The following is a 26,916-nucleotide window of genomic DNA, read 5'->3' as shown; positions in this document are numbered from 1 at the left end:
TATGCTTACAAAAAATATAAATATGATTACAAAGAAAGACACAAATATGAAAATTAAATTTCTAAAAAAATATGTAAAACAAAAAATATCGAGGGTGTGTCAGATTTAAATAGAATTAAAAATATACCAGGGCGGGTCCTATTTTCTAACCAAAATAAAATTGAAAACCTGCGGGTTGGCAGGTTGGCGGATCAGCGGGTCAGCGGAGTGAATTTGACCCGCAACCCAGTTTTAACCGTGAGTATACCAGATCAATTTTAAATTGCTATTATTTAATAAAATATATTTTGATTAAATTTATACACAAATAGGATTAAAAACACACAAATATAATCAGAGAAAAAAAGCAAATATCAAAAATTAAATTTAAAACAAAAAATATACCCGCCCTTTTAAGAGCGGATCAAAATCTAGTCTATTCTATTAATTCTCATGTATGCCCTATTGATATTAGTTGTGTCCATTTAAAAAAAAACAAAAAGTTATACACGACATATTTATATAACTATAGGATAACTACCTTTCTAATAGAATAAGTTTGTAACCGCTACTTTTGTTCCAAAACTTTTGGGACCCAATACTCCCAAACATATATTCACCGTGATGAATATTGATTTTTTCCTTCTTTTTAGTTTACACCATATGCGATGGTTATATCTACTAAACTAAATGTAATAATTTAAAATCTGTGTCAACTGTTATATATTACTCCTCTTCACCTTTAGATATATAACTATTCTTTCCTTTTGTTTTGACTATTAACCTACTAATCTATTTTATTAAATCAAGATCATATAAATTTATTTAGTTTAACGATTTTAACTAAATTAATATTTATTAAATGTGATTATATTTAAAGTTAGTGATCATATTAACCCATTTACATATATTCTAAGTTTTTCAAACATTTTTCAAAAAATATTTGGTTTTCGGTGCGGATTGAGTTTGATATTGTTTTCGGATATTATATTTTAAGAACCGTTCGACTATATAGGTTAGATCTTACATAGTATGTGACATTGATTTTCGTTCGACTCCGAGTATGGTTTTTGGGTACTAATATTCTTGACTAAATATGTTAGGTAACTAATATAAAATATAATATGTTACAAACTTTAAAAATAAAATTTAAAAATAATTTCTTAAGTGCATATGACACAAGTATGTAATTATGCAACTTGATATATTTACTATAGTTACTAAAAATTATATTAAATTAAGTTAATATTAGGCACGTATATGATTACAAAAAGCATAAATATCAGAATAAAATTTTTGAAAGAAAAATTAAACAGAAAATATACCCGCTCTTTGGAAGTATGCTCTTATACAATTTTCACTGTTTATAATATTTATCTTTTGTTTCATAATTTTCTCATTCTCTTATATATTACAGATTAAACAAATTCATCATGGTTTTTAATTTAATTCACACAACATTTAACATTTTCAGTATAAATAAAGTTGATTTAATAGGACGGGTTAAAAAATCTACCCGCCCTAGATTCTGAAAACTGAGTATATAGTTTTAAAGGGCAGGTAGATAATGACAAAAACTGAGTATATAGCTTTAAATATATCCGTGTGTACCAAATTATTTGTTTACGGGTTGTGCATGTCATATTTTTAACCAAAACAAAATTGAAAACCGCAGGTTAGCGGGTCAGCGGACGAGTTCGACCTGCAACCCAGCTTTAAACGTGTATATACTGGATCAATTTTTAAATTGCTATTACTTAATAAAATATATTTTGATTAAAATTTATACACGAATATGATTAGAAAAAAAATACATATATAATCAGAAAGAAAAAATAAATATCAAAAATAAATTTCAAACGAAAAATATATCCGCCCTTTTAAGGGCGGGTCAAAATCTAGTTAATTTTATAAAAGGCCAATAAAACATGAGAAGGAGCCAATAGCAATATATGACATAAACCCAAATCTGTAACGAAAACATATGCTGGTTTTGTTTTTTTACGAAGGACACGTGGCAAAATTCCCTCATGGATAAAAAAAACCTACTTTATTAGTTAAGATATATAATTTTGTTTTTGGATTTTAAGTATTTCAAGGTATAATTGAATTTTAATACAATAGTTTAAATGGATACATGAACCCGAACAAACCCCCCCCCCTATGAAACCAAAATTTTTAAGCATCCGAATGGGACTTAAATCACTAATCTTAAAATTTTTAAATTCAAATAGACTTGAACTGAATACGATGGCCACCCCTACTTTTAGTTTTATCTATGGTTATTTATTCTTTAATTTATTAAGATTTTATTTTTGAAAATGAATAGGGTATTAAGAATGATTTTGAATTAAATGGAAATTAAATATTTAATGGTTGTTTTTTTTTTCGGTTTCATCAAGCTTACTACTACTACTATCATCCATCACGTATCACTTGCTCATATGTAGAACATCAAAAGAAAAAAGAAAAGAAAAAAGAAGAACCTTTTTAGTGTTATTGAAATCGATCCTCAAAATGCTCAAACCGTAATCTCGATCATCATCATCGCAGAAGGAGATTTTAAACATGGCGATTCCGCAGAGATTACACGACGAGGAAGAAGAAGACGAAATCGCTGAAGCTGCTGCTGGTGGTGTAACGAGAACAAGATCCGAAACCAGTAGCAGCACGAGCTCTAGCTCTTCTTCTTCTTCATCGGAACAACAACAACAATACGTAACGCTGAAAAGCTCCGATGTCCTCGACTGTCCTACTTGCTGCGAGCCGCTGACGACTCCGATTTATCAGGTTTCTCTCCTCCTCCTCTCGACTCACAGTTCGATCAGTTAGTTGCAGATAAGATGGTAGGCTTTAGTCTTGGAGTTTTAACCGTTTATTGTGATTAATGCGTTTGATCAGTGTGCTAACGGCCACGTGGCTTGCTCCTCGTGCTGCGAGGCGTTGAGGAAGAGATGCGCGTTCTGCAGATCTCACATCGGGAGCATCCGATGCAGAGCCATGGAGATGGTCATCGAATCATCCACAGTCCAGTGTCGATACTCATTACACGGTTGCGGCGAAACGACGCCGTACGGAAGAAACCAATCAAGCCACGAGGAGCTCTGCGCTTTCGTCCCGTGCGTGTGTCCTTTTGATAAGTATAAGAAATCATACTATAGACAGAGGAAGAGGAACGGGAAGGAAGAAGCAGAGCGAGAGAGTGACGTGGCAGAAGAGGAGGGAGTTTTTAAATAAAAGGAAGGAAGTGAAGACTCTAGTTGAGATAGAGGGTTGACAGTTAGAGTTGTCAGTTAGATAGCTCAAGTTTGTATGAGAGTATAAATAGCTCGTTTGTGAGCTGAGTATGCTTGTATTGTTGTGTGTAGTTGACGCTATGAGTCACTGCTACTCGATCGCTATGAGATCGTAGACGAGTATTGCAATCGTTATGAGATTGTAATAGGAGTCTTACTTGCAAGCTTTTCTCTCTATAAAGAAGTATTTGTTCTTGAAGATATGAGTTACAGATTTCTTAAATCTACCACCTTTACCCAACTGCAGCTACAGTGGATCATACGCTGATCTCAAACGCCACGGTCGCGCTTCGCACTCTGAGGTTGTTATTCCGTTTGCGTTGGATAGGGCTCAGATCTTGGGGTTGGACAGGATGGCTGTTTTGCAGGAAGTGGAAGAGGGTGGTGATCTTGTTGTGGTTCAAGCTTTCGAGGGAGTGTATGGTGTGTCTGTGACCGTGAGCTGTGTTGCTGCGCCTATGGCTACGACGGAAGTGCGTGATCTCTTCTGCAGTGTAGCTGAACTCGACGGGTGTTGTAGCACAGTACGAAGGCTTGGGTTGATGGTGAGGAGAGTTCAGAGAGTGGGAGAGCAAGAACAGCCTCCTGGTGGGTTTATGTTGATTCCGTATGATGATAAGTCGTGTGGTGGTGATCACTTGATGCTGCAGATTTGTATTAGTACTGAATCTAACTTTGAGCTGTGACCTATCTTTTGTATGAAGCAGAGTTGAACTGTGTCTTAGGTAACTATGTTTTCAAACCATGAATGAAACTATTACATCCCCTTCGTTTCTTGCGTGTCACGCAACAGTTTTAAAACTGAAATTACTCTCTTTTTAGTAAATAATATTTGATTCTTTTGTTTTGGGTGAGTCAGCTTCCCCTGTTGATATCTCTTACATGTCCTGAGTAGTGGAGTTTTTCAGATGTTGTAATAATATCTCACTGATTACTAACCATATAAACTATAATATGATAAAACTCAACCTAAAGGTTGTGAGCTTAGGTTATAAAAAAAGCAGCAATGTGAACCCATAAGTGACAAACTGGCAATAAATTTCCTTCTCTAGAAACTCTACTTCTGCTTTGCATCTACTTAACTAATCCAAGTAGAGAGTTATCACCCTGTGAACTGAGAAAGGTAGTTTGAATCTCAGGTCCTTTTGTTTCCGGCTCAACGGTCTGCCTTTGCTTTCGGGGTCTCTGTTCTCCTTCACATCTGCTAGTTTCCAGATACACATCTCTGATTCTGCATCTACAGAGTCCAAGAAGAACACTGTGCTCTTCACTGTTTTCCTAGAGTTTGTTTCCTCCTCGTAGCTTACTGTCATAGGCATCTCCTTGAATCGATGCAAGTCCTCTGGAACTTTCAGCAGCCTCTCTGCTCCTGGAGATGATACCTTCACCAACAGATAAATCAAGTTTTAGAAAAAAAAAAAAGACCTGACCAATTGTCGATTCATGGGGGAAAGACTATTTTCTTTATATACCTCAAGGGCTAGATCCTCTGGGATTACTTTTTCATCCCCTGCAACATCTAATCTCTTCTTATATTCTCTACTAAACTCCTCGAGCTCATCCATGCTAGGACATCCATATCTTTACACAAGATTAAAAGCTTTAATTCAGTTTCTGAGTGCTTTTGCAATGGCTATATACAGAAAGGGTGAAGGAAGGATCATTACTCATGAGAGGGTTTGTCAAGTCTGATGTATATATATCCACGAGGAGAAGTTCTGAAAGCAAAGAGCTCCAAATCTTGCTTACACTCGTTCAGAACTTGGGAAGCAATAGAGAGAACTCTTTCACCCCATGCCACACCTCCAAGAACAATCCCACCACCATCTCCTCCATCTCCAAGCTGTAAAATAGAGCAAAAAAAATTAACTAAAACGTAATCTAAGAAGAAGAATGGTAAAGTGATCGGGGAAGAAACTACCTTAGCTTCAACTTCATCATCTTCTTCTTCCCAATCATCTATGACCTCCACATCCTCAGTTGTTTTATCTGCCATAGCATGTAAGTAAAGACCAAACAATATCTTATGACCCAGCTTGTAAGGAGAAAGAAAATGGAACATAGAGGATCAATGACTCAAATTTGCAAAATCAAATCTAAGTAACACATCAAGAGACAGTGAAAAGGTTTGTGATTTAGAGCAATACATGTAGTGTTTTATGAGAACTCAAACGTTTATGTCACTGTCGGTATCGGGATGGAATCTCAACACAATTATTAGGGAACATTTCTGATTACTCGATTGGCCAAAATGAATAACCTAACTTTAGGCAGGAGGACATTTTAACAAACACCTTGAAGACACGAGAAAGCGAAAGACACAATCAAAGAAGAAGGGTATTTTCTTACAATCAAAAGTGTCTTCTTCGTGGCCATTACCAGCAGCGGGTTTCGGCGGTCGAACAGAAGGAGGAGAAGAGGAGGAGGAAGAAAAATAAAACTTAGAGAAAGGAGAAGAACGACAAGGAAGAGTGATGGGTGTTGTTGTTGTTATCCGGGGAAGTAAGGAGGAAGAAGAGAAGGTTCTCTTCACGGAGGAGACGGCCGGTGAGGTTGAACGGCGAGAAGCTCGCACCAAGGCAGCTACGATCAGACTTTGGTATCTAGCCATGTCTCTTGAATTCAAAATTATCACAGCCAGCAAAAGTCTCCATCTTATTATTGCAAGGGTTTTAGGGTTTCTTTATTTTGGACTTGGACTTTTATTACACAACAAAGTATGCATCAATGCATGTCCATGTTTTTTCCACTAAGGCCTCGATTGGTACAGCAGATGAAGAAGCAGTAGCAGAATGCTGTAGAAGCAGTATGCAGAAAAAACTGTGTACTTTCACTAAAATTTTTAATAAAGTGATTGGTAGAGCAGTAACATTATACAATTTTAAAATTATCATAAAAGTTAGTATATAATATATTTATTTTAAAATAATATATATTAAATTATAATATATTAATAATATATTTGTTATTAAAAATAATGAATCTTATTTAATTTTATAAATTAAATTAATTTTTAAATGTGAAATAGTGTTATTTAAAAAATAAAAAAAACTATTTAAAATAAAATTTATTTTTGGAAAAAATAATTTTGATAATATAAAATAAAATAAATAAATTTTAAAAATTAATTTATATAAAAATTATCATTATTTATTTATTGGTTGAGAAATAAATGATCCATATATAATATCATCATAAAAATAATCTATGACATATAATTTATTTATTTATAAATATAAATGTGTTTATTTTATAATATATAAATATATATTATTTTATGTATTTTATTAAAAATAGTGAATGATATGTGTAATTATATAAATTTTATTGTATTTTAAATGTGAAATATTGTTATTTAAAAAAATAAAATAATTAATCACAAATTTTAGTTTTTTTAAATTTAAATTTATTTTTGATTATAAGCATATTTTTTATATTATTAAACACACATAATTTAATTACATATAATTATTTTTGAATATATATAAATTCAAAATGCAAATGCTCTTTCAAAAGCTTCATATGAGAGCATTGAGTAAAGAACATTTGGAGAGCATTAACATCTTGTAAATGCTTTTCTAAATGCTTTTGTGATCAATGTTGATTGGATAATAAAAAACATAATGCTAATGCTAATGCTCTGCCAATCAAACCCTAAATCTCTAGAAGTTTTTGGCAAAAGATTACAAAATGAATTAACTTTTACAAATGTTAATGAAAACTATTAAGAACCAACTAATATTTAATTTTTATCTATATTTTATTGAAAATCACTCTCATGTTAGCAAATTTAAAAAAATTATTGAGACAACCTAAATTATACCAAACAGAATATGAACGGAAACAAACATTAGAGGCGAAGAATAGTGCGAAGAGTATCGCACAGATTCTGAATGGTTTGCTGCTCCTGCGTTGCTTGCATTTCCTGCAGCGGCATCTCCTCGTAACACCTGCCCATCCAAAATTTACATTAATGGGTTTCATTGTTTGACAGAAACATGAAAAAAAAACATCAGACCAATTGGCTTTTATATATACGTACGCTCTGTGGTAGGCTAAAACTTGTGCGAGATTCATCAGAGGAGGGCTTGACGTTAGTCTCTGGTATACACTTGGAGGCAGCGGCATCTGTATCCATTTCAATACTCCCACATACATTATGATTCATGTTATGTTATATAGAGTTTTAAGAGAGAAAGAGGATATAAGTTGGACCTCGTTTTGTCCTCTTCTTCCCTTTTTGGATTGGGGATCAGAAGTGAAGAGCTCCTGTAGTGCTTCAACAGCTACACTTCCATTCCCGTCTTGTTGCATGCCCCCGATCATGTTCTCTGACAAGAGTGCTATTGGTGATATATCTGTTGCTCTCAAGAATGGTATCGGTACTGTGTTTCCAGCTGCGTAGATTGACCATAACTGCCATGTGCCAATCATCCAAGTCATGACCATATCTCAGGAAATGAAAAGAGCTTTTAACGGTACAAAGCTTAACTGACCTTATCTTGTAATGCAAAAGCCTTCTTGCCAACAGTTTCACCCTTCAAGGTACTGCCACTTGCATCACTGCCACCTTCGGTCTGTGTTCTAGATATGTTACTCAGCTTCGTTTTATGCTCAACAGATAATGAAGTTCCCCGCACGCTTTGTGAAGTTGAGGCTTCAACTGCAACGTCAGTAGTAAGAAGATTCCTTTTTTCATGGTTCTTAGTTACTTCCTCTCCGGAAAAACCGACAGAAGCGCGATCAACCTTAGAAGATGAAGGTTCTTTCTCTTTGGCAAGTTGAGACCCCGAGTGGATCTCGTCTGTCTCATCCTCATCGTGAACGATCATAGTTCCAAAATCACCACCTGAGTACATGAAACCAGTGAAAACATAAAGTAGGTGATGGAAAAAAATTCACAACAGCATATCCAAATATCAATACATCACCCCCTCTACATCAGCCAACAAAATGTAATCAACAATTCTCATGATGGTTACGAGATGCAAATTGCTAACTTGTAAATTACTACATAAAAGGCGAAGGTTCATAGAACAGTTTTCGAGAATGGTAATCACTAGTCAACAACAACAACAAGGATTCCTTGTGTTGTTTGCAATATGGACTTAGATAGTCATGCATATAATACTTGCCTGATATGTGCTGCCGATTTACGTTACTTGTTGGAGGTGCTTCGGTGGTAGGAGGCTTATATGGAACAGAAATTCCCACCTCTTCACTTGATTTTTGACCAAGTGTTGACTGTTACAAGATTATATTATAATTTAGACAACTATATCTTGCAAAAATATTAGGAAAGAAGAGCGGGTTGACTAAGAGAGAGATGACTTTCTGAGAAAAATTCAATACATACAGTGTCCTCTGAGGAAGCTGCAACTTTTTGCGCTTGCAGAGCCATTGAAGCCCTGATTTGTCTAGACTTCTCAATCTTTGCCGACATTGCGGAAGCCCCAGTTTTACATCTCTGAATAAATTTGTGCTGAATTTAAAACAAAAGAGTGAACGGCATCAGAACAAAATATAGATCTTAACACTGATTAGCTATGAAAGTGATGTAATTCTGACAACTAAATCTGAACCTATCCTGATATTGACAAAAACAAGTCACATTTAGCTGGAAAGAAAGAAAATGAGAGCATAGAGATACGCATACTAAAGATCTCTAACGCAAAGCAAAAATTAATCATAGTTCACCTTAAGCATCTCATCTGCAGTTGGGCGAAGACGAGGTTCCTTTGTGAGGCACTTTGCAACAAAATCATGAAAGACCAGGGACCTGCATAGGGTAGCAACCAGCAGTTGAGTGCGACATAAGATACTGCAAAGACCTATACTATGCTTCAGAGCGCTAATAGGCCATTGTCTTGTATAAATAAACGCTCTCAACCACATTTATAAGATTTATTTGCCACCGCATGAGACAATTGCTTCTAGAATAAATAGATCATCATATCGATAAAGCACTGTTTGTTACATATTGTGAATGTGGAAATACTATAGCACCTGTGGGCATTTTTTTATTACGCGACTGCAAGTACTATCCTCCACAATATTAGGTACTGAATGCGCTTGTATGTTTTTGAAAATTTTCTTCTACCTTAACGACAACCAGTGTGACAACTCTCAAGAGGTTGAAGACATACCATTTTTCTTTATCTTCAAGCATTGGAGCTGGCTCGATCGATATCATGAACAAAACCTAGCAAAAAATGGATGTCTAAAATGAGATATTAAATAACAACAATAGCACGATGTTTAAAAAGAGTTCACAGAAGAACAGCTTAATGGGCTACCAAGTAAACAACGGAATATTTCCTCCTCCTACCTAACTGTTCAACACTAACCAACCAAGAGAAGGCCTTTAAATAGCATTTCAAGACCTCCATTTTCTAGCCTAACAACCCACATGTTTACGAAAAATTTCATACAAGGTCTATATAGATTCCATTTCAACTCATAGGGAAAACTTCACAAACCAAGCTGCTTGGTACTAGTTTCAAAACAGACCAACCCAAATCGCTTAAAACTAGAGTTAATGAAGGGTCTAAAATCAACCATATTTATAGAAACCCATATAACAAAGCCAAATTCGAACCGATCTGCAATTCATTGTTATAGGTTTGGCTTCAAGTCCAGATTCACTTCATTCCAATTTTCCAAACAGAGAAGAAAAAAATTAAAACCAGAAGAAAAGCATGGCTGTAGATCAATTTTTCATCCTATGCTCAGCAAAGTATCTGTTCACTTGGAAACAATATAATAAAAGCAAGATGACTTAATATAACAAACCCTCATCGGATGAACTGCTGATCTTGGAGGAAGCCCCTGTAAACAGAAAGAGTAAGTGTCAAAAGGCAACCACTGGATAATTAAGAATGAAATATGGAAGGCGCGAATGATGGAAAGAGCCAAAGAGGGGCGAAACGTATTAATCAAAATGTGCAATAATTTTCTTCATTTTTTCATAACATGCCAGGTGAGTGACTCAGTACAGCTAAACTGCCAACTACAACACATTTGTAGTCCTACGAGGGTAGTTTCAAATTACCTCTGCCATCTCAATTGCTGAAACACCGAGAGCCCATACATCCACCTGTAGTAAAGAGTCCAAACGTCACGCAGGAGTTAAATAGAAAATCCTTTACTCTCTCAAATACTTGTGCAGCTACAGTTGCTAACTGGCTATATGTCAGACGCAAAATTTCCTCTAAAAGAAGATCCGCTAAAACTGGTTTGCACAACAATAGTAAAACGTTAATTACTTTCTTCAAGAGATATAATACTAGAATTAGTAGACGTGAGGCCTAAATTTCAGACTTCAGGAGTTTACCATTACATGCCCTATAATCTGAAGTTTTGTACATTGATTGAAAAACTTTGAGTTACCAGACCAAATTATTGTCAAGTAGAAACATACCTTCCCATCATAACGGTTTTCCTGAATAACCTCAGGGGCCATCCAATGCGGAGTCCCAATGAACTTCAAACAAGAGAAAACATGAAAGAATACATTACGCATAAAAAAATCTTTTAGGGTACTCCCAATCGATCAAAGGCAGCTTGATGAATAAACCATAAGAAACATTTTTGGTTAGGTCTTTACCGTGTTTCGCTTCGACATAGTCCGCGTAAGTTGAGCCGCAACTCCAAAGTCACCTGCAAAGATCAAGGTAGCAAAACTCTAATTAACAACCGATTAGCCAAAGCAAGATTTCAAACCAAAACCAAAAAAAAAAAAAGATTTCAAACCATAAAAGCTAACATGTGTAATAGAAACAACATATGTTAATGCCACTCTTCCAGGAGGTAAAATAATCATTCTCCAAGATAACTTACCCAGTTTGACCTCTCCTTGTTCGGTCAACAAGATATTTCCACCCTTAATATCTCTATGAACTTTGAATATTGAATGCAAGTATGCAAGGCCCTAATATAAGACGTAAACACAAATAGAAGTATTAAGGCCTGTCACAAGTTGAAACAGATGTGCTCAAGCGAAGACACCAGTATCAAATACAGGAAAAAATAATCAGCTTTCTTCTTCATGATTCTAGCCATTCTCTAAAGTAAAAAAAAAAAAAGTAACACCTTCAAAGCCTCTCGACAAATATAAGCAATCTGATACTCCTCCAATGCCTCCTCAGTAACATTCATCACATCAACAACGCTTCCACCTCCACAATACTCCATCACTATCTGCCAGAAGACACAAATCAGTAACAAAAGAGACTGTATTCTCAAATGGAATACATAAACTATGGTGTATATAGCCAAGCAATGGCTCAGATCCTCACCCAAAGATAATCTTCTCCTTGGTAACTCCCAAGGTAGCGGACAACATTCGGATGATTACACTGCTGCAGCATCTCAATTTCCCCACGAATCTCTTCATACCCCTCCTCCTGTCAAAAGAACAATGAATGCTCCAGCAAACTGTGGCATCACAAAACTTAGGGTTGAGGATAAGCTATTCCATACCCCTTCGGTGAGTGAAATGACTTTAACAGCAACAATCTCAGACGTTTTCAAATCTCTCGCCTTGTAAACAGATCCATACGATCCTTTCCCTGCCAAAATGCCAGATACGACAATTAGTAATAATCAAAGCTCATTGAGATGACGGATGACTAAGTGACATTACCAAGCTCATTCAGGAACTCGTATTTGGTGGTTGGATCTTCTCGAGTAATGCTATCCGGAAGAGACGTCGTGGACATCTTACTGTTCTGCTGCTGCATCCTCCGATTCGAGGAGGGAGACGAAGGCCGAGATTCGCGTTTCTTCTTCTTACCACCGAAGCTAGATTCCTGCATACTCGCCACCGCTCTTCCCATAGTCGACAGATCCACCTCCTTCCCCTTCCCCTTCTTCAAAGGTTTCTTCACAACGAAGGTACCGAACTCTTCCTCCTCCTCCTCCTCCTCCTCATCCGAAGATTCTTCTTCCTCGTCGGCGGCTACCATCCTCTTTGGAGGACTGACTTCCCTTCTCCGATCCTTCTTCACAATCATCGTCCCGAAGTCTCCATCGCCGTCGTCGTCGTCGTCCTCCTCGGACGCGCCGCCTCCGAAGTCCTTGGGGAGACGCTTGAGGAGAGGAGGAAGGAAAGAATCGTCGTCTTCCTCTCCTCCACCGTCACTGTCGCCTTTGTAGACCGTTGTAGCGTATAAATCGACGTTTTCGTCGTCGTCGTCCTCGGGTTTGGATTTGCGTTTGTTGTCTTGATCGGAATCGGAGTCGGAGTGGACTACGAAAGTGGAGTAGATGTCGGGTTTTGGATCGGTTTTCCGGGTCCGGCGAGATCTCGGCGAGTTTGGATCCATGATGGCTCGCTCAACCGTTGTGGCCGGAGAGAGAGCAAAGAGTGGGGGCTCGTGATGAAATTATTAGGGGAAAATGCAATTTATTAAAAAAGAAATAAATATTCCACGCTGGAATATTGTTTGTTTAGTTACTTCCGTTTACATACGGCTCTAGTTATAGATCGGTGAGATCGGTTGAACCAGGGTATTTCAGTTTTCTCATTAAATCGGGAATTTGAAACTATCGATTTAAACCGAAAATACGGAATGGTTTCGTCTTCAACAGCTTTTTATTATTTTTTAAAAAAACGGCTCTCAGGTTTTTGTAAATTTATTATCAAACTAAATCGAAGTTTCTGATTTTTTAGTTAATTTTGAGTACATTCAGTTATTCAAATAATTGTATTTTTTAAGTTATTTCTGCTGGTTTGATTTTTTGGTATTAAGAAAATTCTAATCGATTGCCAAACTGAGTTAGTTTTGAAAATGTGATCGGTTCAGACAAATCGAAAACTGAAATATCAGGTCGGTTTGGCACGTTTGGTCTGGTTCAAAACCGCAGGCCTATATGCATTTGTATCCTCACAAATCACAGTATTTCTGCAGTAAAAGGAAAAAAGTTTTGATACACCTCAGAATCATGAAAACTTAGAAATTTGGTACATCATCACAAGTGTTATTTTTGAAATACGGAATACAACATATGAAACACATATGTATACGAATATTAAGACATCACAGAGACAGTTTTTGCCAGGGAACAAGAAGCTCCACAAGAATGACAGAAGGAGGGCTTGGTGATAGGAAGATAGAGAGTGACACAGTTGTCCTCATATTTTAGTTGCTGCTACCACCACCAAAGAGGTAATTCAGAGACGAGCCACCACCTGGAGCTGAGTGAACCTTTGTAGAAGGCCGGTCCTGCATAATAAAGCAAAGCCTCATAATGGTGACCTCATCATCAGGGAGCTAAATCTAAGACAAAGTTGTTTTTGCTATACAATCACCATCCCATACAACCCGATTCATTGAGGTAATAGTGCAGTGTCTGTTCTTACTTCTTAGACAATTTTAAGAAGAAGAAAAAGATAAAGAGGGAGAGAGAGAGAAGGAAACATACCGTGAGGAAGTTGCCAGAGTTCTGCCCATCAGCGCGCATGTGATTGTTAGCAGAGTTGCTATTGAGACCAGCTGGGCCTTGTTTGGTAATATCAACAGGTTTTGGAGCAGCGTTTTTAGAAGGAGGAGGAACTGGCTGAGTTTCAGTTGGGGCCTTGTTAACAGCTGGCTTTGGAGCCTCTCCGCTCCCAAAAAGATATCCCAAAGAACTCTGTCCTCCACCTGCACTAACTCCACGCCCCATTCTATCTCTCTTACTCCCTTGAAAGTTAGAAAATTTAGAATCAGCACCATATTCTATACAAAACAGTGTCTCGTTAAAGATCTAAACCACAAAATAGAATAATGAAACAGCCTTACTATAAAGAAGAGGTCATATAATATTCTTTACAAGATCCAAACCATCCAATAATAATTATGAACATAACTTTTGATTGGTGAAAGCGGTCAAAGCCTAACAACTACTCAACCAAAGACGTAAAACAGCATGACCTCTTGCAAGGAGCTAATCTGAAAACATTTTACCTGCCACGACTCTGATAAGAACAGATCCAAGGATTGCTCACTGGATCGACAAGGTTGATGATCGGAGAGAGGATAAGAGTTTGTGAGAGAAAGCAAGATGCATATGACTTGCGATGTGATTTATATATATAGGCACAAGTACACAAAAGCTGATAGAAAGATCTCTTTTTAAACGAGAACGTGAGAGATTTCTACGCCACAGAATCTATTTCTTTCCATGTATGATGTATTTAAAAGACAAGAACGAATTTAACAAAAAGAAATAAACAGTTTTTTAAAAAGAAGTAACGCTTAGCTGGCACGTCAATTTAGCAGAACAATCACTGTCTAAATCCGTGTCGTTTTGTTCTTTAAATATCCCTACTCCACTAATTACTTTCACTTTTCTGATATTTTGCATTACTTTAATCAAAATTGAAAATTTCACTATACGGATATCTGGATCCATATTAGATTTTAATGGATCCAACATTTTACTATACCAATTTGGATGAGATCTTAGATAATAAGTCCCAGGTATAGCGACAGCTCACAACAAAATAAACATATACTTGTCCAACAAACAAAATAAACATATATGTAAAACAAAAATATTAAGGTAGCAGCTTAGCTGGCACGTCAATCAACCGAACAAACCACCAATAACCAGTGTAGTACTGTTCTTTAAAGATCATTCACTTACCCTTTTCTACTAGCTACTGTGTGTATTCCACGAATTAACTTCACTTTTCTGATATTTTGCATTAATTAATGATTTTCAATAATAATAAAGCATACTGTTTGATAAAAAAATTACAAATAATGAAAAAGGATGGCAAATGGGATGTTCATATCTCTGCGGCAACTCAAAAACAAAATCCGACAATCTCTAGCTTTAAGTTTACGGGATCCTATGTCCGGTACGGTTTGGGTTTGACATAACCGGTAACATGTTTAGGAAGATTTCTTGGATGGTATTTGAGAAATCTCGACGAGTATTCGGTTCAAGGACTGAGGACGAGAGAAAAAGGGAGCGTGATCGGAGCCTTTGAGCTGGAATATTTGTTCTGGAGGGTTTGATTTGATCATTTCCTCTTGGAGACAAACCGGTACAGCGTAATCATCTTCCATGGTTTTGATGTAGAACCGTCGGATTGAACCGTAATTCTTTTCAGACACGTGTAGCTTCTCAATTACTGGCGCGAACGGGATCGGTCTCATGGATACCGACGCCAATGCAACATCCTGTACCAAAAAATACAGGTTTTGGTTAGTCAAATTGAATCGTACCGGTTTGGGTATTAACTTATGTGTACCTTTGGAGGGCTCTGATTAAAGAAAAAATCCTTGAGTAAAGATCTGTCGAAATCAACGGCTGTTGGTGGGTTCTTTTTGCCGTTGGCGTACAGAAATAGATGGACTTGTTCCATCAGATCATAACTTGACTCAGGCTGGAAAATCAAATATACAAAGGATCGAAATGGTTCTAATTAGAAGAAACAAAAAAAGAGTATAATTACCAATTATGGCACAGTATATAGTTTTATTCAGCAAATTCTAAAAGCAAAAATTAAATTAAATTTAGAGATTTTATGGTTATGAGAAAAAAACCTGTTGATTGAAGAGATCAAGGGTGCTTTGGCCATTAGCCAACATCGCAGCAGAGATGAAAACAGCCTTAGAGATCTTAGAAGGGAACATCTCCATGGCATAAGACATACATGCTCCTCCAAAATCATGTCCCACCAAAATCACCTGCACCCATCAATCAATTAAAAATCTTGTTTAGTAAACTAACATTATATTAGATTACACAGATAATATGAAAATGATGATATTGAAGTGAGCTTAAGACCTTTTCTGTGGGTTTAAGGGTGTCGAAGAAGTGGAGGAGGGGTTTGACATACTGAGCTAGGCTGGTAATGTTGTTGGTGTCGAAGGAACTGACACCAGAACCGGTCAAGTCAACGGCGTCGACTTGGAAGCCATGTTTCTCTAAGAGCGTTATGGTTTTGTACCAACACCATGCACCAAACCCTCCTCCATGAACCAGCACGAACCGCTTCGTCTCCGCACCTTCCACCTTCAGCTCCTGTTCCCTCCATTTTTCAAACAATATTGGTCAATGTCATATAATAGCTCTCAAAATATGTATCAATTTCAACCAAATTATATATACATACATATATATGTGTGTTGATCAATAAAAAGGTGCAAAACTATAGAATCAACAAAAAAAACAATGAAATATACATTTGTATGACTATATCTTGGTTTTTTAAGTTCGATCGATAAAGCCTATTTTTTACTCAATAAATATAGTAATTCATTTACTTATTATTCATTATTTTATTTTTATTCTAAAAATAGAGTATGACTGGAGTAGAATTCAAATTCACTATAGAATTACTATATTTTGAAAAAATAAATTGAACTATTGGAGATAGTCTTAATATATGTGCTTGCCTTGTCTAGAAGCTGATTTGGTTTGAGAACAGGATCCGTGCTTGATCTCTGCCTATTGCTGGAGCTTCTCACGAATCCACTAGTAGACTTCTTAGGAGTCAGGACGCCAGAAACAGAACCTGTGACGGCAGCCACGGCCGAGGGAGGTGGCTGAGAGGATGGATAGACGACGGATGTGGACCGTCTGAAAGGAGGAGCAGAGTTGCTGTTACGAGGCGTCTGGCTAAAGAGGACATTAGTAGCGGCTAAGGTTTGTTCTTGGATACGAGAGTCTTTCTCGTTGTCATGGTGATGCTCTTGGTGGTGTCTTTCTCTGATCTTCTTCTTGGTCTTGACCCCAGCTCCTCTCTTCGACGTGGACGATCCAGACGTTGACGATCCTGCGCATGAGAGAGACGGTAGTAAAGTACGTCGACGGAAAGATGGTATCAGGGACAGCCTGCGCACGTGTTTCTCGGAGTTGCTGCTCTCTCCTCCTCCGTTGACGACGGTGGGTTTCTTCTGGTTCTGTTCTTGGTCTTGCGAGATGCATCTCAAAGAGTTTCCCATTTTCTTTAGGGTTTTGTGTTGAAGGGAGGAGTATGTGAATACACGTTTGTATGTTTGTTATGTGTATATATATGGAGAATGTTCGTGCTTGCATGTGTGTTGATTTTGATTTTTGATGGGTGCAAATGTCAAGTTGAGACCTTCACGTTGTTGGGAAGCTGTGCTTTAAGTAAGTGTCTATTGATTAAATCTGCTTGATCGTGATAGTTTTTGATACTGATTATGTTTTATTGATCTCACGAAACACACACATAGGATTAAATTTGTTTTAAATTTTTAAATTTTTAGATTTTAAATTTCAATATTCTATTATAGTCTTGTGAATACTGATTGCCTGGACAGTTGGAGATAATAAGAAAGAGGAAGGAACATGGGAGGGCACTTTCTCTGACCATTTTACTGCTCCTTTGACTTTGAACAATACTTAGGTTCACCCCTGGGGTGAACTTATAAATTCACCTCTTTCCTTATTTCAATCAAATTGCCATAAACATTAATGTCACATTATAAACAAATTATAAATTACAAAAAAGTAAAATTTAAATCATAAACTCTAAATTCAAATCCTAAATCCAAATTTTAGATTTTAAATTTTAAACCAAACCCTAAACCCTAAATCCAAACCTATACCCTAAACCCAAACTATATATCCTAAATCCTAAATCTAAATTTAAATCCTAGACCTTAAACCCAAACCATAAACCCTAAACCCAAACTCTAAACCCTAAACCCAAACTCTAAACCCTAAACTCTAAACCTTAAACCCAAACTGTAAACCATAAACCTGAACTCTATACACTAAAATGTATTTGAAAATACATTTGATGATCATTAACCCAAAGGTATTTGAAAAATTTGGGTTTATGATTTACATTTTGGGTTTAAGGTTTAGGATTTAGTTTTTAGAGTTTGGGTTTAGGGTTTAGAGTTTGGGTTTAGGGTTTATGGTTTGAGTTTAGGGTTTAGGATTTAAATTTAGATTTAAGATTTAGGGTATAGATTTAGGTTTAGGGTATAGGTTTGGGTTTAGGGTATGGTTTAAAATTAAAAATCTAAAATTTGGGTTTAGGGTTCGAATTTAGAGTTTATGATTTAAAGTTTACTTCTTTTGTAATTTATAATTTATTTATTTATGTGACATTAATATTTATGGCAATATAATTGAAATAAGGAAAGAGGTGAATTCATAAGTTCACCTCAGGGGTGAACCCAAGTATTGTTCTTTGACTTTCAGGCCAATTTTACAAGGATAGAACAATAAACACACAGATTTACTCGTATCTTTTTTGGTTTTGGATGATGCACTTTGCAGGTTAATTAGCATCATCTTGTTGAAGATTATTTGTACATTCTGGTTTTGAGTAGCAGCCACTGGTAAAACTGTTAATATTGCCTTACGATAAGCCATGGTTAATGGTTTGCCTGACCACTCTGAGGTCACGGCCACGATCTATAACCTATATTCTCTGGTGGCTGAAGAATACTAATAGCCTAGACGAACATATCAAGTTTTTCTTGTATATTGGCTATACAACTATAGCTACACACACCTAGTTAATGTGCACTTATAGCAAATATCTATGAACTGGTCTTTACATATTTGCAGCTAATTATCGCCTGAACACGGAATATTTGTGGTTTTTTGGGGCATCAAATGGTTGCTCTGTGTATGGGCCGGTGGTTGCAAATGGTCGTGGATGTAGTGAGTTCATGATTATAAGTCTACACCCACTGCACCTTCAACTTCATTCCTAAGGTATATCGATATGTATTAGAGAAAGCTATAAAATTGTAACGCCAATCATAATGAACGAGCAAACTTAATATGGTATACTTTTTATGTAGAAATTTATTCCACACTGAACGAATCTTAAATGAGTGTAAGAAATAATTACATTCTGGCAAGCAACAAAAAAAGTAGTTGAAAATTGTAAAATTGTCTTTCTCAAAAAAAAAAAAAATGTAATATTGTAATCAGGATACATTCTGAAAGAAATGCTAAAGAGGGTGATACTGAATATTTTATTAATTTTTCTTGAGTTTCATGTATTACAAACTGATTGTTATATAGTAAAATCAATATACGGATTTAAACACACTTGCCTTCATCTTTATTTCTTTTGAATATATGTTAAATTTATTCAAAAGAAAATAACCTTTTTTACAACAAGTGCAACATGTTTTAAGTGCCTAAAGAGTAAATAATCACTACAAAGATTGAAACTTCTTAATCATCTTGTGGCATTCAATTTGAATCTCAGTAAGCTGCTATGGTCGCTAACAGTTTGAATCGATTGTTGATAGGCATGATGCTTTTCGTACAACCCTCTGTGACCTTCCCAACAATCTCTTTTGTGAGAGTTCTTCTGCTTTTGCCAACTTTGTCGTCTATCGTTTGCAGAGGAGACTGTTGTGCTCCGTTTTGAACTTGGCACGTTCTCGTGATGGGTGATAGGATACTAGAAAGTTAAGCATGTGCTGAGGTGGCAAGTATGAGATCATCTAGACGACGTCAACCAAACCGCAAGTATCTCGCATGAAGGAGTCTCACGACTCATTTATTTTCTAGTTTTATTAATAAGAGAAGTGATCTTCCTTGACTATAGGAACTAATCCTCATGTCACGTTTCCCATTTCATGTTTGTTAGGAGTTGATGCTCCACTTTCCATTTCTTTGCTTCATGTATGCTTTGCTATTTATATGAATGAAAAACCTAAAAAGAGGTAGTCTTAACTATCCAAAAGAAAAGTGTGTTCTTAGTTTGTTCTTGACAAATTCTCTTTGATTTGAAGAGGGACCTTAATTGGTATCAAATCACATGTTCCTATATCAACATTGATATCTCTTGGCAATGGACCTATCATATTTTCATATCCATGATATTTATATTTCAATCTGCAACGCCCCGACCGTCCACGGCTAATGGACCACCCACGACCGCTCTCTCGGCCCGTGGGCCCCATCCCATCCGACGGTCGGTCCGTTAATTTTCCAAGGTTCGAGATCATTGTTTACTGACCCTGCAATCATCACATGACCTTTCCCCGTGCTTTGGCCTCAATTATACGGTATCGCGAATCACTTCCCGATAGGTCACCCATCCTTCCACTACTCCAGCTCAAGCACGCTTAACTATGGAGTTCTTTCAGGATGTGTTCCGGAAAAGGTAAGTCAACTTTGGTGATATAGGTAGCCAAATCAATTCTCTTAAGCCTTTTCACATATCACAACTCGGGATGTTACACAGTCACTGATTTTCAGACTTTTCAATGATATGTTAAATAATTTCAACTCGATTAACTATGCAAATGATTTGATTCGTTATCCGTTTCGATACGACAACAAATACTAAAATGCAATTTCCATAAAACGAAATAAATGTTATGTACATCAATGCCTAAGTTAAATTCTTATATAAAGAATATTATATATTTTTGGCTATAAATATAACTTCAAGAACATTCTTACTTTTTTACCAAAAGATATCATTAAAACGAAGAAAATTACAAAATACTAATATTTTAAAGAACTGATATATACACATATATTTAAATAATTATATATAATTATTATATTTATGTAAGTTTTAAGATACTTATTTATTAAAATGATTATTTTGCCCATTAGAGTTTTAAAAGGAAAATAACCTTTTTATAATAAAATTATGTTATTTTTATTTTATATATTTTTATTTTATTTGTATGGAAAAAATTGGATATTCAGCTAAAACTATAAAAATTTCTAGATATCCATACACCAAATATAGTGTAGCTGCGGATGGGATAGTTTATTATTGAGATAAAACAATTCAAATAAAGAATACTTTCAAAAATCTGGATGTTTGATTTTTGCCCACTCCTAAGCTTTGCAATATTAATTGTATGAGCGATTTGCTCTTTAGCTTTTACAAAAAAAAAAGTTACTAAATACTCCATTGGTAGAGCTGATAATAGAGAAGTTATAACTTATAAGTAGCACGCCATAAAAAATTGTATGCTTTTATAAATATAATCAATAAAGTGATTAGTAGAATAGTAAATGATTCACATATAAAATAGCATATACCCTATAAAATTAGTATATGATATATTATTTATTTATTTACAATATAAGTATATCTACACCATTATTTAAGAAGTGGTTTTACTATGTTGACATGTTTTCCATAATTTTAGGTATTTTTTATTTGTCATGTTTTTATTAGTTTTGGCTGAATCATTAATTTGTTAATTTAAATAATATAACTATTTCGAGCTCTGTAATTATAATTATAGTTATAATTATTCTTACAATGATTTCTCATGTTCTCCATAATTTTAGCTAATTTTTATTATTTGTCATGTCCTATTAGTTTTTGACTGAGTCATTGATTTAATAATTTTAATAATATAACTATTTAAAACTTTGTAATTAGAATTATATTTTTTCTGACTTTGACAAGTTTGGATCAATTTTTATTTTTATTTATTTTTTATTTTTTGGTAACATGTGGGTATCTTAGACATATGGAATGGTCATACCAATTATTTCATAATAATTATGATATATTATCTATATAAATATTTGATATTATCTTATTTTCTTATTATTTAAAGGAAGTTTTTTTTTTGGAAAAAGTTCCAAAATCAATTTCGATATAACACCAAATATACATCAACTAAATTGTAAATTATTTAATTGATATATTTAAAATAATTTGAAAAATGGCTGCATTTAAGACTAAATTTTGTCTAAATTTTAAGCGGACCAATCCTTATTATTATTTTTAAATCATATTTATTACTGATATTCTTAACTCATACTTGGATATGGAAAATGATCTATTTTATTATAGTTTACAGTTCTATAATAGTATATATAATGTGTAACTGATATGTATGGTAATATATGTCATATTATAATAATATGTACTCTAATATTCTGAACTATGATGTATATTAATATCCATCTTAATATTGTATTATAAAAATTTGCTGATTCTACGATAGTATATATCTTTTTCATTTTACGATAATGTGTAATGCACAGAAAACTTACAATTTTTCTAACCAAAATATAACAAAGTTATGAGTCAAAAAAACAACACCTCTTACAACTACAACAGAGAAAAATTCATCTTTTTATAGACTTATGTAATTATTATTTTTAGTTTATATGTAGTTAGTTAAAAGGAAATATGTTTTTTTAACAATTGAAGACTTTACTTATGAGGATATAATATGAGGTAGTACAAGACCGCCAAATTTCTAAAGCTTAAAAATTAAAAATACCATAGTAAAAAAATACGTTAAATTAATTATCACACATGATGCAAAATTTAAATACAAAAGATCTATGCTAAATTCAAATAGTTGGATATATACTGGTCCACAAAAGGTGCGGACATTTACCTAACTATATATATATATATATATATATACATTATTTTGACTTACAAAAATGAATTATATTTCAAATGTGAAATATTATTTTTAGAAAAAGTATAAAAATTTAGTTTTAAATTTAATTTATGATATTTTCAAAAATAAATTAATTATATAATTTTATATTTTTATATATTTTAAATGAAAATGTTCTACGAAAAAAAATTATATGAGAGCATTGTATAAAAATATTGAAAATCATTTACAGCATCTAAATGTAATTCTAAATATTTTAATAAATGTTAATTGAATAATAAAGAGCATAATGCTTATCCTAATACTATGTCGATCCATGTCTAATTTAAATTTTTATACAAATAACAATATTTTGAAATAAAAATCTTATTTTTTATTTGCTTAACTTCGGAAAAAATTAATTAAAAATCTTACAATATTTGTTTTTGTTTTTTGCTGAAATATCTCATTAACTATATGTGAGGGAAGTTATATTTATCTTTAATTGAACGACACTAGATTTTATGTATTTATCTTTTTTTCTTGTCAGCTTATGTATTTATCTTTTTTCTTGTCAGCTTATGTATTTATTTTTAAATATCTATAATTATTTGTCAATTAAAGACTAGATTTTTTTGGTAAAAATGTTAAATTAATATTACCATTTTCGATTTTTTACAAACGATGCACAGATGAAAAATAGCGAAAAAACAGAAAACAACACCATAGCAACAAAGGAAAGGACTGAAAGCGACACTAACACAAGCGAGTAAACAGGTTAAGTACGAGACCGTGCCGAACCTACCAACCGCAAGTACTAGACCAGTAAGCCCTGTTCGTTTCATGATCGCTGGACGCAGCGGCAGCGATCAAAAAATAGGCCTTTCATCACGAGAACTCGCGACACCGGCTATACATCTCTAGCTTGTTTTTAGACGCAGCGGCAATTACTAATAAAGCGCTGTTCGTTTGGTCGCTGCACGTACCTGCGGCTGCGTCAATATTTTCTTTAGACGCTTGTTCGTTTCATTGACGCGGGTATCGGCGTCTGCGTCTGCGGCCGAACGCAGCAGGCATGTGTTTGACGCCATAAAATCCGGCGTCCGCGACGTAAATCCGCGTCTATTTACTGCAATTACAATTTTACCCCTAACCTAATTTAATATTTACAAAAATTTGCCATCACCTAAATCTATTGACGCTGCTTCTTCTTCTCCATCGACCCCGCTCTCTTCTCTTCTCCTTTGAGCTTTCTCTACAGACGCATCTGGAGCTCTCTCCATCTCCAACCTCTCTCAAGCTCGCTCTCCATCTCTCTCAAACTCTCGACCCTCTCTCCATCTCGCACGATCTCGAGCTCTCCATCTCCAACCTCTCTCAAGCTCGCTCTCCATCTCCAACGCATCTCAAGCTCGCTCGAGCTCTTCATCTCCAACGCATCTCAAGCTCGCTCTCCACCTCTCGACCCTCTCTCCATCAAGCTTCGTCTCGTCTCTCACACCATCTCCAGAGCTCTCTCTCGATCTCAAACCCAGGTGAGACTCTCTTCCATCTCTGCAATGTGTTGTGTGTGTGTTTGAGATTTTGATGCGTCTGTGTATATGGGTTTGTCACTGTTGCAGAACTTGAATGAGATTATAGCCTCACGAACTTGCTTTGTCTCAGGCTCTCCACCTCTCGACCCTCTCTCCATCAAGCTTCGTGCATCTCCTTCAAGGACTCTGCTTGTCGCTGCTTCGGTTATATGGTGGTGTCTAAGAAGAAGTACATCTTCACTATTGACGACGATTGCTTCGTAAGTTTTCTTCAAATTCTCAAAGTTTGCTCCTCTTTCTTTCGTTCTGTTTTGTCTGATTGGTTCTTGCTCTGTTTTGTTTTTTCAGAATTGCAATTGTATAGTTTAGCTTCGTTGGTCACTGATTTAATCGGTCATGATCTTCTATGTCTAGGTAATTTTAGTGATGCCATTGTTGTTCAACCAATCTAACAATGTTATGTCTTATCAGTTCAACTTCAACGCAACTGCAGCATTAGTTCTTTTTTTTTGTTCTGTGATTTATTCTGAAACTGAGAATAAGATGTGTTGTGTGTTTGCTTTATCTCAGGCTCTCTCAGGCTTCTCCATAGCATCTCCGGCTCTGTCTGTGTGTCTCAAGCTCTCCTAAGCTTTGTCTGTCTCACTCTCTCGTAAGTTCCTCTTTGTTACATGTGCTGTGTTTTTTATTTGTGTACATCTACTTGTGTTTGTGTTTGCGGTTGTGTTGAGTACAAAGTATCAGACTTTTCATGACTCTTCTCTTTCCTCTTGTTATCATCTTCCACAGTTCATGGCTTTTTCTTTAAACCAAACTGAAGCTCACTCAGTGTCTGTCTCCCTCTCTCTGTAAGCTCACTCAGTGTCTGTCTCCCTCTCTCTGTCTTTTTTTGCAGGCTCACAAGTACTTGCGGCAAAGAAGTGTGTTCTGTGCTTTGTCTCAAGGTCTCCAAAGCTTTGTCGCTCACTCTATTGTAAGAGCTTTTCCTCTGTTGTTTTGTCTGAAATTTGAACAATTGCTTGGTTATCTGAGTCTCTCTACCATTATTGTTGTAAAAAAAATGTTTTCTTTATCATTGGAATCAGTTTATTTTAGTTGTATCTTTGTAATTGGATCTCTAGGCTTTTAGACAAGAAATTGATTTGTTTCTGATCTTTTGTATGAAATGTGAACAATTGTTTGTTTGTATATATGAATCTCTGTTCCACTATTGTTGTAAAAAAATGTTCTTTATCACTGAAATCAGTTTATTTTATCGTAATTGGATATCTAAGCTGATGTTCAGACAAAGACATTGATTTGTTCTGTTCTTGTGTTTGTTTGTCTGAAACTCTGTTTCATTATTGTTGTAAAATAAATGTTTTTTTTGTATTTCGTTGGCTGCAGAACCGTCACCACTGCATACGACCACAATTGTGGAGAAGTGCACTCTCAAGCTTGTTGATGATTATAAGCATATGCTTTGTCCAGCTCAGATTCTCCAGCTCTCTCCTTCTCTGACGCCTCTCCAGCTCTCTCTCTCAAGCTCACACTCTCCAAGTTCACGGTGGAGAAGTGCACTCTCAAGCTTGTTGATGATTAAATCATGTTTTAGTTAAATGATTTGATTTTTTTTTTAAGACTTGCTGTAATATTTTTTTTATCAACCAACCTAATTTTATGTTTCTTTTATCTGTAAAACATATTTGCCTTATTTGTTTGAAGTGATAATTTCAAAAATTAAATGTATGATTTTATCATATTTACTTCAGTATAATTTTTTTAATATGATTGATTATGATTATAAAGTAGTTTGATGTATTATTTTTATTTTTCTTAGCTTATGATTTATGACATCAAATATTTTTATATTTGACCAAAAATTTATTACCAATTAAACATAATATTCTTATGGATGTAAATATATTTAAACTACATTTTATTTATTTAAAATACAATTTTACAAATTTTTAAAAATAAAATATGAATAAATGAAAATAGTCGCAGCGTCAACCAAACGAACAACCCAAAACAGCGTTATGCGTCGGCGTCTTACGGCTGCGTCAATTTCCTGCGTCTTCGAAACAAACAACAATCGGCGTCAGCGTCAGCGTCGGCGGCAACCAAACGAACATCAGATAAACGAGTTTGACGCAGCCGCTGACGCCGACGCCGACGCCGACGCCGACGCCGACGCCGACGCCGACGCCGACGCCGACGCCGACGCCGACGCCGACCAAACGAACAGGGCTTAAGTAAAAGAGACTCTGAAAAAATGGCGACACCGCGTCCGTATTTTTTACTTCCGATAAACTATCAGCGTCAACTTAAACCTTTGGGTTTTGTTTCTTTTTGTATCCGTAGAAGAACATTTCTTTACCGCTGCCGCTGCGTCCAGCAATCATGAAACGAACAGGGTTTAATCCGATGGTTGCCGCAAGTAACCTGAGAGAAGGACGCCCTTGATTAGATATTGCAATTCTTAATGTAACACAACGATAACACTTTATCAAAAAAAAACACAACGATAACAAAATGGTATTTGCGTTTGATACACGACGGAAGCAAGTACGAACCACACACGAACCACTTGACTCGACCAGTGAGTAGAAAAGTTCAGGTATTATTATTCTCTTTTTAACCTTCTAACCGTCTCTCATGAGTTAAAAGTCAAAGACTCAAAGAGTCAACGAGAAAAAGGTTATAAAAGTAAAAACACAAAACCTTTCCCAAGTCAGAGAAAAGAAAAACCAAAACCAATAACTAGTTGGAGTTATGTCCGTGTATATATAAATTGTAATAAGA

At 35.3% G+C, this 26,916-nt stretch overlaps 5 protein-coding genes across 5 annotated transcripts; 1 reads left to right on the top strand and 4 right to left on the bottom strand.

Moving 5' to 3' along the window:
* The first annotated feature begins 2,547 nt into the window (after positions 1-2,547).
* LOC108832124 (E3 ubiquitin-protein ligase SINA-like 5) lies at positions 2,548-3,961 on the top strand. The gene is made up of 3 exons (XM_057004020.1): positions 2,548-2,769; positions 2,881-3,098; positions 3,523-3,961. The coding sequence occupies exons 1-3, from the start codon at positions 2,548-2,550 to the stop codon at positions 3,959-3,961; spliced, it is 879 nt and encodes a 292-aa protein (XP_056860000.1).
* Positions 3,962-4,175: 214 nt separating this feature from the next.
* Positions 4,176-5,954, bottom strand: LOC108840213 (uncharacterized). The gene is made up of 5 exons (XM_018613047.2): positions 5,625-5,954; positions 5,197-5,264; positions 4,943-5,118; positions 4,748-4,856; positions 4,176-4,657 (listed from the first exon to the last, which is right to left on the bottom strand). The coding sequence occupies exons 1-5, from the start codon at positions 5,884-5,886 to the stop codon at positions 4,358-4,360; spliced, it is 915 nt and encodes a 304-aa protein (XP_018468549.1). The 5' UTR covers positions 5,887-5,954; the 3' UTR covers positions 4,176-4,357.
* Positions 5,955-7,011: 1,057 nt separating this feature from the next.
* On the bottom strand, positions 7,012-12,673 carry LOC108842711 (serine/threonine-protein kinase 1). The gene is made up of 17 exons (XM_018615706.2): positions 11,920-12,673; positions 11,757-11,845; positions 11,573-11,680; positions 11,367-11,474; positions 11,115-11,205; positions 10,882-10,934; positions 10,696-10,758; positions 10,327-10,371; positions 10,068-10,103; positions 9,422-9,477; positions 8,973-9,054; positions 8,632-8,757; positions 8,411-8,519; positions 7,772-8,124; positions 7,491-7,691; positions 7,318-7,403; positions 7,012-7,225 (listed from the first exon to the last, which is right to left on the bottom strand). The coding sequence occupies exons 1-17, from the start codon at positions 12,599-12,601 to the stop codon at positions 7,126-7,128; spliced, it is 2,388 nt and encodes a 795-aa protein (XP_018471208.1). The 5' UTR covers positions 12,602-12,673; the 3' UTR covers positions 7,012-7,125.
* A 513-nt stretch (positions 12,674-13,186) lies between these two features.
* Positions 13,187-14,405, bottom strand: LOC108842712 (protein SPIRAL1-like 2). The gene is made up of 3 exons (XM_018615707.2): positions 14,225-14,405; positions 13,701-13,960; positions 13,187-13,501 (listed from the first exon to the last, which is right to left on the bottom strand). Exons 2-3 carry the CDS (start codon positions 13,941-13,943, stop codon positions 13,418-13,420), a joined length of 327 nt encoding a protein of 108 aa, XP_018471209.1. The 5' UTR covers positions 13,944-13,960; positions 14,225-14,405; the 3' UTR covers positions 13,187-13,417.
* Positions 14,406-14,956: 551 nt separating this feature from the next.
* LOC108841147 (putative methylesterase 15, chloroplastic) lies at positions 14,957-17,236 on the bottom strand. The gene is made up of 5 exons (XM_018613932.2): positions 16,670-17,236; positions 16,059-16,295; positions 15,815-15,958; positions 15,520-15,654; positions 14,957-15,448 (listed from the first exon to the last, which is right to left on the bottom strand). Exons 1-5 carry the CDS (start codon positions 17,216-17,218, stop codon positions 15,158-15,160), a joined length of 1,356 nt encoding a protein of 451 aa, XP_018469434.2. The 5' UTR covers positions 17,219-17,236; the 3' UTR covers positions 14,957-15,157.
* Between the last annotated feature and the right edge of the window lie 9,680 nt (positions 17,237-26,916).

The sequence above is a fragment of the Raphanus sativus genome, chromosome 2, assembly GCF_000801105.2.
Source record: "Raphanus sativus cultivar WK10039 chromosome 2, ASM80110v3, whole genome shotgun sequence".
Taxonomy (NCBI): Eukaryota; Viridiplantae; Streptophyta; class Magnoliopsida; order Brassicales; family Brassicaceae; genus Raphanus; species Raphanus sativus.
The sequence above is the reverse complement of the archived record's forward strand: the minus strand, read 5'-3'. Positions and strand labels throughout refer to the sequence as shown.